The 9547-nt window shown below is 38.9% G+C and overlaps 1 protein-coding gene across 1 annotated transcript; it reads right to left on the bottom strand.

The window, feature by feature from the left end:
- Positions 1 to 60: 60 nt before the first annotated feature.
- On the bottom strand, positions 61 to 8930 carry LOC110057753 (tetratricopeptide repeat protein 16-like). Its single transcript, XM_020764339.2, has 11 exons — positions 8470 to 8930; positions 7584 to 7919; positions 6305 to 6434; positions 5553 to 5666; positions 5096 to 5196; positions 4681 to 4839; positions 4085 to 4173; positions 3286 to 3530; positions 2573 to 2780; positions 1947 to 2086; positions 61 to 568 (listed from the first exon to the last, which is right to left on the bottom strand). The coding sequence occupies exons 1-11, from the start codon at positions 8790 to 8792 to the stop codon at positions 401 to 403; spliced, it is 2013 nt and encodes a 670-aa protein (XP_020619998.2). The 5' UTR covers positions 8793 to 8930; the 3' UTR covers positions 61 to 400.
- Between the last annotated feature and the right edge of the window lie 617 nt (positions 8931 to 9547).

Genomic DNA, 9547 nt, shown 5'->3' with positions numbered 1-9547 from the left:
GGTGTTTTTACCACCGTAGTAGGTACAGTGTTTCGAGGCACAGACAAGCTAACGGAACAATAGGTTTTAAGTCTTTTTATTCTGTTTCATTGTGTTGTAGAAAATACAATTAATCAATCTCATTTCAGTTCTACGAAATTAAATTTATATATTTTACACTTGTACAATATAAATATCTGCTCCTAAATAATGTAAATGTGCTGTTCTCAAACTTGTTTGCAACTTTTCTTCAAATCTCTAAAATACAATACTGATCCACAACTAAGGTAAAAGATTTTCAATGGCAAGGGGGATTTCTGCTTTGATAAGACTCAAACGAATGGGTTTAAAAATTTGTCGTGTCCATTATTGGTATCAATACCAGCAAAAAAATCGATTTTTCTTTTTTCTCTCATGGCTGCTACGCTAGGTGAACCAAAGCCTTTTGATCTTTACTTCTTTTCTCGGTCAGCCCTCCAAACTTCACCAGACTTCTCTCGGTTGGCACTGATAAGGTAGACTGGACTCTAGGACCTTTGAAACTCAGATCTTGACGAGCACTTAACGCCTTGTGCAAAGCCTTCGTAGCCTGAAATAAAACAAAAGAATGGTATAAAGATAAGATTTTTTTTCTTTTCTTTATCACTTGTTTGTTTTGTTTTCTCACGTTAGACAGATATATCTGCACACGTTTCTAAGAGTTTGGAGGTGCATCTCCTAAACGTGATACTGTAAACTAAGTAGCGACCCTCGTTACAGTCAGATACGGTAAACTGACTCACTGCTGTGTTAGTCTGCTGTATCCATGCCTCAGTGCGATGGTCGAGTTTTCAATTTAAAATTCAAGAAACATTCCTTTTAATACGATCTACTTGAAAATGATATTAATTTGAATCAAAGTTTGCTCCAATACGTTCCTATTATTTGATGAAAATTCTACGGGTTTTGTTTTAACACGGCGCAACATTAACTGATGAAACATGACTTGGAGGCAGCGTGGCCGAGGCAGCGTGGCCGAGGCAGCGTGGCCGAGGCAGCGTGGCCGAGGCAGCGTGGCCGAGGCAGCGTGGCCGAGGCAGCGTGGCCGAGTGGTTAGAGCGCCTGATTTGAAATCCCTAGGTCCCGGGTTCAAATCCCGTTCTGACCGCTAGCTGATGTTGTTCTCGGTAGCCCCAAGTTCAACTTCTCGGCTGCGCTTGTAAATAGCCAACTCGTCTGCCTCCCGCCAGTTGGGATTCTTAACCTAGTTATGTTTATTTGAATATTTATTTGTCATTGTTTGTTTACATTGGTCCTGAAAAGCCTCGATGGGGAGTGGCCAATTAAGTATACACATACACACATACACATACACAAATTGACATCTCACAACGCTTCGTGGCATAAGCGATATCTTTCCTTGTTGTTGAGTGCCTAAATTAAAAACCATACGTAACTTTCACCTGATTATTGATTCGCAAAATAAATATACTATTGAACCTGGGTCTCACTATTTTCAGTGAGGGGTACGTGATGGGATCGCTACTTTCAGGATTTATTAGCGTCCATGATTTTTCAACGTTACTGTCGGGGCGCTGCTACTTTCGAGGGGTCGCTACTTTCGGGGGGTCGCTTCTTTCGGGGAGTCGTTACTTTCGGAAGTTTACGGTAAATCACTTGTATTTTTTCCACCGCATCCCAAAACTTCATTTGCAAAGTTCTTAACTTTTACAAACGGTACGAATTTAGTCTGATACTGGGACCTACATGTAGACATTAATGGCCTAATATGTACAAGTCACTACTGCATGTACGATTAAGTAACTGCTGACCGTGTCCCTGGGTGCATATATCACGCTTAGGGACTTCCTCCCACAGTAAAGATTTAGATTTAGATGACGCATGTTAACAAAACTCTACAACAGAATGTAAATTTAGGTACTTTGGACTTGGAAACCGTTTCCTCGTCTTTGCATGCCTGGACTAACCTTTTTCTTTCCCTTTATAATATTGATGTGGAAGTCCTGTTCCTCCATACAGGCTCGTATTTCTGGAAAAACAGAGCCACGAATCGGTGGTAGAACAGATTTACCGCTAAACTTGGCTGTTGCTTCAGAATTCTTCACACCTGAAAGAAGCCAAGAAAAGTTCCATTGACGATTTTCTGTATGTTCTACTCATTTCTTGTTTTCATGTTCTGCGTGGAAATGTTTGCCACATATTTTATGCAAATCTGTCAACAATGCCCTTTTCTTCAATGACTTTTTGCTTCCCACTCTGTCTATATTATTAACAATCATTACTAAAGAAGAGGAAACGTTCACAACAAATATATTGACAAAGTGTACAATGTAAAAATGTCAATGTCAAATAATGCAAAGGATTTTGTGCTGATACACTGAACACTGGGTAATCTTTTGTGCCACCTGTAGTATTGTAAAGCGCCATGGACAATTAGTGGAAAATGGCGCTATATAAATGTATATTTATTTATTTATTTTATTTATTTTCTAGTTTCAATTATTTCTTTTTCCTCCTATTCTTTTCCTTGTATTATGTGTTAGGTTAGTGTAAGTTATGTCCGACCAGATTAGTCATAGTAGCTGTGCTGTACCTGTGGCATGCTGGGACAGCTCTTGGTAACTGTTGGTTTCCCGGATGGAAGCCTCGGCCTGACGTGCGGCTGCTATTCCCATGTGACTCTTCATGACGTCAGTTATCGCGCGTCCAGGAAACAGCCGTGAAAAAATCGACACAATTTCCTTGTTCTCAGGGTCTAAATAGAGTGAAACAAGGACGTCATGTCGAGCACCGTCCAAGTCCTGGAAAAAAGTAAATAAAGAAACAAACAATTAACACTTAATACGCTTGATAAAAGCCCACAAAATGAAATTCTTTCCCCGCCCGCACGACGTCCAAGATTGAACAGCAAAAACACAACTTAGGCCCGGCATCCACACTACGCCGGAGGAATTTGAAAACGCAACAATCACCGGTCATTTGTGTTTAAAAAAACCTCAGGCGGGCAGGCAAATCACATATCGTCATGTCATCGTTTTCGAAGGGCTCTGTTTTCAAAATGTTTTCCGTCCACACGAAAACGAAAAGCGAATTCCTCCAGTTTGAAGAGAGTTTTCGAAAAGCTCCGTTTTCGTGACGGAATAGTGTGGACGATACGCCTAACAGCAGAAATGAAATTGCACTCCGGCGTTAAGTGTGGAAGGGGCCTTAGAGAGAGTAGAGGTATGTAATTAGCGTGGAACTCCAGCGTGTTTCTCTCGAGGAAAGACTTGTATCGCTATTGCCGATTCTACAAGACACACGCACCTCTATCATATAACGAGCCCTGGCACGTGACAAGTAGTAAGCTCCAATGCGCGGGTTGTATCGAATACACGTGGTCAGGTGATCAATAGCTTCCAGGTAATGCCTGTCGTAGTACTCCAGTATTCCAAACTCGTTGTAGACAATGGACAGTCTGCAGCGGACAGACCAGTCACTGCTATCCATCTCCAGCGCCTGTTGGTAGTCGGATAGAGCGAAGTGCAACTCATTCAGGCGGAAAAAACAATCTGCGAAGGCAATGATAAAGTCGATAAAGTCATGGGTACCGCAGGAAGTACAAGCATGTATTAAAGTTAACGATTGCTGCATTTATTTCAGCATTGTAACTGCAGGCCTGTGTTTTAAACAGCTACATGTACAGACATGTATGAGTAGTGTGAGAAGGGAATGCCTGACGGGTACAGAGGGGGAAAAATGAGATCTCTTGCGTCTGTTGTTTGAGTTTTCCGTACTTAACTTTGATCACAAAAAATATATGTACTAGTTTTTCACCTAGCTATTCACCTGACTCTCTTTCACCTTACACCCAAGTCTTCAGTTTAATAATTGTTTTAACTCGTTTAATTGAAGATATATAAACAACAACAATCTTTTCAATTAAACTCCTGTCAAAAGAGGACTGTAAGTAAACGAATCGAGTAAAAATGCACTTACCATACGAATACTGATTTAGTTGTACGTACAGTGTACAAAGAGTCTTATTTACATTGATCTTATTCATTATGGTAACTCTTGAGCAGTCAGTGTAATCGTTTGTTACTTTTTTTTTTTAAACAAATACCTCCTCTGTTAATGTAAAGTCCTTTTTCATTTTTTTCCCCTTTGATTGCTTTGTTTAACAGAACAACTGCCTCATCATAGAATCCTTTCCTAAGGAACACAATAAAAGAGTATTATAAATACAGTCATATTATGGTCAAACTTATAACAGCTAGTATGCAAGTCTCTTTGAAACAAGAATGAATGTTTAATTGACCAGTCAGATCAGGGTTAAATTTACAGAATCTGAGATGGTCTAAAAAGCCAACCACAGTGCAAGTTTCTTGACTTACATTAACATTAATAAAGAGCTTAAGCAATACACGACGGCAGTGATAACGAGAATGCAACCTTACAAAAGGTATTAATGAGAAGAACAGTGGCTTTGCACGTCCGTAATAAATGTCTGTACATTTCTTCGTCGTCCTCTCCGCATGACTAAGTTCTGCATGTTTTGAAGAACACAAACGACGGCGGCTAATTTTCGGTATTTTCATTTGGAATTGAATGCTGGTATTACATTTTTAGCTTGAGCAAGTTCTGATACCTTGCACTGCAAAATTCGAAGGTAAAATAACAATTCATTGTTTACTAGGCGTTGTCCTAAGCTGTTCTGACCTGAAGCATTCCACAGCAAAGTCATTATAGCACAGAAGAAGTTGTCTTTGTGCCTCTTTGTATGTGCTGTTAGATTCTTCATGGTCCGTTTTGTCCATAGCTAAGAGATAATCGTCTATGGCAGCATTAAAATCAGACATCCTTCTATGAAGCGCACCACTGGAAAAAAAAACAGTCAGCTGGCATGTCGAATAGATTTCAAGTCAAAAACAAAGAATATTGCTGACTAAAAGATGCTCTTACAGGTAGCTCTAAATATCTAATTACATTCTGAACAATTTACTTGTCTGATACCTGTAATTTCTGCAAGTTTTAATGTGCAGACATGTAGCTAATGAATATATACAAAGTAAATGCAAGACAGTCTTCTTTCCAGTGATATTGATTCATAAGACAGTGTTTGAGCCATACTTACCGAAAGACATGAAAATCTGCCACTGATGGATTGGTTTCTATGGCAATGGATATTTTAGAGAGAGCTTCTTTGATTTTGCCCATTAGATGTAACTGTATGGCCTATGAGAGAAAAGCAAGCTAAGAAAATCAATAAATGATTTCCAGGACAGATCTAGGCAAGGTTCACCTGTAATACTGTGCCCCCAGCAGCATGTATCTAGTGGCCACCCACTTTTACGTACCCTCCTACACAGTCAGAAAGGCTCATCACTCAATCTCTCCTCCCCAATGAATGTCTGCTGAAACAGTGCCTATTTAAGAGCCCTTAAAGACTACATGTATATTTCAACTAATGAAAAACATATATTTACATGATTTGTAAGGACACGTACATGTATTTTCAGTCATGATCAAATTCAGATACTTGTACAGTGTATATAAAACAAGTCAACATTGAGAATTGATAATTTTTTCACCTGTTGTCTGCTGTCCTTTGCTTTTTTCTCAAGTGAAGCCATCAAAGTTTTAGCTTCTGCATTCTCAGGGGCAAGAGCGAGTGCATCTTTAGCATCATAGTAACAGAGAGTTGACTAAAAATAAAGAAATAATTATAAAACATATAAAGAGTTCACTTACCATAAAATAGTTGAGTTTCACTTTTTTTAAATTGTACAAGTAAAATTATACTCCTTTTAAAATGCTTCCAACTGCTCCTTGAAATATGAGATCCCTTATTTTTTTGGTGCTGACAATTTACTGGTTCCGACCATGATCAAGGTCAGTGTCTGTATTGACTCTTTCAAATATACATATACATGTACAATTGTATCAATCCATTCATTGTGCAGTACCAGAAAATATCCATACTCCCCCCACAGAAGGGATTGAAATTTCCTGGGGGGTGGGGGGATCTCTTCACGCTAAGAACAAAAAATTTAAAATGTGAAGTTTAATAGGAATTTCCAGAGGGGTGGGGGGTCTTGGAAAAAATTCTTTCTGTGGGGGAGGTATGGATATTTTCTGGAACTACACATTGCAAAGAAGACTATTTACAGGTGGGATACATGTTTGTAAGTCATCAAGAGTCTACGATACAGTATTTACGTGTACATGATTGTATTAGTTACACTGTCGATGTTATGTTAGTGACTAGCCACCACTAATTTGTACTCTCAGAACAAACTTTTATTGGACAGAAATCCTGCCCATTCAACGATGTTGTACTCACATTACGGAAGAGTTCATGTAGTCTTGCTCTCATGATAAACAGGTCTGGGTTCTCAGTTTCTTCTTCTAGTCTTTTATTTACAAGTGCTAAACATTCTCCATGTCTCTGAAGGGCAGCCAAGCAAGCCACGCTATTAAATCCAAAAATTATCAAACATAAATCATTACGGTATAATAATTATTAATAAGTTTCCATAACACCAAAAAACATATTAGGAATACAGTGTGGTGAAAATAGTAAACTTGGAGCCCTTGGGAAGTGTTACTGCATGGAATCTACAATTGCATATATAATTGTGTATAATTATACACCATGTATAATCTACTCCGCACATGTATGGAGTATGTGTACTAAGATCGATAGTCTGACTTTCACAAATGCTTAAGGGAAATGTTAACTTCAAGGTCAGTCACATAGAAGGCATGTACATGTACTAGCCATGGCTCAGAAAACTCTGTAGTATTTGGCAACAACAACAACAAAAAAACCTGTTGCATGTTGAATGCTGGAGCACAGCAGACACTGCAGTGTCACAGTCAAACCTCCACTAACAGCCACCTGTCTCTACAACGGCCACTTTTTTGTCCCAGCATATGGTCTATACATGTACATTCACTCTTATTTCAACCTTTCCCAACAGCCACCTCTCCACAATAGAAATGGCCACTAAAGTGCATCCCAACAGCCAAAATAACCTCTTGACCATTAACCTTGACTGATGAAGGATGTATACCAAAACCCATTTTTTACTGCAAAAGGTCATGAAACTTGATCTGTACCAAGTGTCGTTGGTCTCTGTTTTTGTTTGGTTTCAGTTTTATTGATCAATACACGCGTACATTTTATATTGATTTTGTTAATTTTGATTTTGATTATGTTAATTGTGCATGCATTTGTATGCTACGGTAAGCATTTTTTAAAAAATAGAAATGTTGCACCCCCAAAAACAAGCAAGTGTTATATTACACCCCTAGCTCCCTATAGTGGTCACCTCTCTACAATGGTCACTTTCCTCTGTCCACAAGGTGATCGTTGTGGAGAGGTTCAACTGTACTATCAATAATACACAAACGTACTTCCACCAGCAAAATCACATCAAATTTGCATATTTGAAAATAATAACGTCTGTGTAGACAGGTATACAGCACTTGAATACAGACTGAGTCAAGAACTTGTTCACAGCAATTGCACTACAATGACAGAACTACTTGTAAACAAAAATAAAATCAAATGTTAATCAACTTAAAATTAAGTTAAGTTCAACAGAAAAGTCTCTTACCTTCTTGTGTGATAACCAATCATTTCAGGTTTCATTTCCGCTGCTCTTGAAAAGGATTCCAACGCTTCACTGTAAAGTTTTTCATCAAATAAACATTGTCCTTGAAGAAAGTACAGAAACGCTAATCTGGAATATGTTTGATCATTGTCTGGATCCAGTATACAGGCTTTCTTGAAGTTTAAAATCGCAGACTGAAAGTCACATATTTGCAAGTAACTTTCACCTCTTGCAATGTAGTTTTTGACCACTTCTGGTTTTAGAGAAATAGCTTTGTTAAATGATGTTATAGCCTGGTTATGGTCCTCCCAATCTGATAGTGTAACACCTTCATTAAAGCTGAAAAAAAACAAAACAGTGATGTTCAAAAATCACTTTAAAACTTGTACAAATGCTCTGCAATGTTTTACTTTGTTAACTATCAACTTAGTAGTTGATAAGGCAAAAAGCTGATGTTTCAAGCATTGGCCCCGTATATAGTCGCGTACATCCGAGCAATGCTTAGATATGCACTACACGGCCTGCAGACTGAGGTTCTTCTTTTACTATATTCATTTAATAAACCCCTTTTCCAAGGATCTAGTAATAATACAGACTAATTTAGCGAGTAAATAAGCGAAAGTGGAGTTTGAGGTCTCTTGTGCTTTCTGTGTAGCTCAGATGGTATTTTCTACAGATATTTCGTACATTCTTTATGTAATCTGCAGGGTTATAATTATGTTGCTACCTCTATCTTCATGTTAAGTTAGAAGTTCTAACAAGATGTCGGAACGCGACAAAGAACGTGCAGCCGCGACCAATTGCATTTCCAACGATTTCCAAAACACGCCAGGTTCATTAAATTCATTGAGAAATACTGAATCTGCTTAGCTGTGAGCACACTACTTACTGTTGTTCAGCTTTTGCATCTATCACAGTTTCTGTCGTCAGAACAACAACCGATTTTCGCCGGTAGTTTGAGTGTGGTGTGCTCGTAGTCGGAACCAGCTCTGCGAGTCGAAAAGAATTAACAATAGTCTTTCTTCTCCTTCGTATTTCTTTGGTGACTTCGCGACTAAGATGTGAAGGTTCATCTCCGCTGTTTTCGTCTGACTCCGAAGGATGCTCGACGAACTTTACAAGAGCTCTTTGAGGAGTCACCAGATCTCCTTCTTTCCCTTCATGGTCATCTTCATTTCCTTCTGATAGTTTAGCTGGTGTGTCACTTGACATTTGTTGTAGTCACGTGCTTTCAAGACGAAAATCAACCCTCCAAATTGATGTGTTCTCGCGGTACATTCAGACAACTTTTGCTCTTACCACGGACGCCATGTTTGTTTTGTTTCAATGGCAACGGACTGCCTTTATCGCTGGCTCAGGAGTGTTACTTAGTCCTTCGCGACCTTGAGAGTAAGGAAACTTTCAGGATTGGATGGGACTCCTGGAACCAGGTTGGCCTAATTGATCTGCAATAGCTGGTTTTCACATGACGTCACTAAAATTCGAACTACAAAACTATTGATCTTCCTGAGATTTTACTTAAATGATGTATAAGAGCATCAGAAAACTAATATCCATACAAATTTTCGCTCCGAATGGGCTCTTGGTTTTGTGATACACAACGCTTGAATTTCTAAGCTTTTGCGTGACGTGGCATTTACATGACGGCCTAGAGAGCTGTCATCTTGATTAAAAAAGTGACTTATTTCGGGGAACTTGGCTATCTGAACAGTTCATGTCTTAGAAAAAGTATTATTTTAATGTTTTAGAGTTCCTCGAGGGATAAATTGACGCTTTTGTACCAAACTCAGCGACAGCTGTTTCTGTTGGTTTCCGGCCGCCATGTTGGTGCTCATACGGATGGGCACCAGCATGGCGTCGCCATACAAATCTCTAAAAAAAAGGGTAAAAAATTTCTCCGCATATCTCGCACAAGAAAAATTGCTGTGACCAGAATTTTGGCGAGAGTCTTTGCATAATTACCTTCT

The sequence above is a fragment of the Orbicella faveolata genome, unplaced genomic scaffold (assembly GCF_042242905.1).
Source record: "Orbicella faveolata isolate gen_17 unplaced genomic scaffold, um_ofav_v1 contig_37, whole genome shotgun sequence".
Lineage (NCBI taxonomy): Eukaryota > Metazoa > Cnidaria > Anthozoa > Scleractinia > Merulinidae > Orbicella > Orbicella faveolata.
This window is presented reverse-complemented; position numbering and strand designations above follow the sequence as displayed.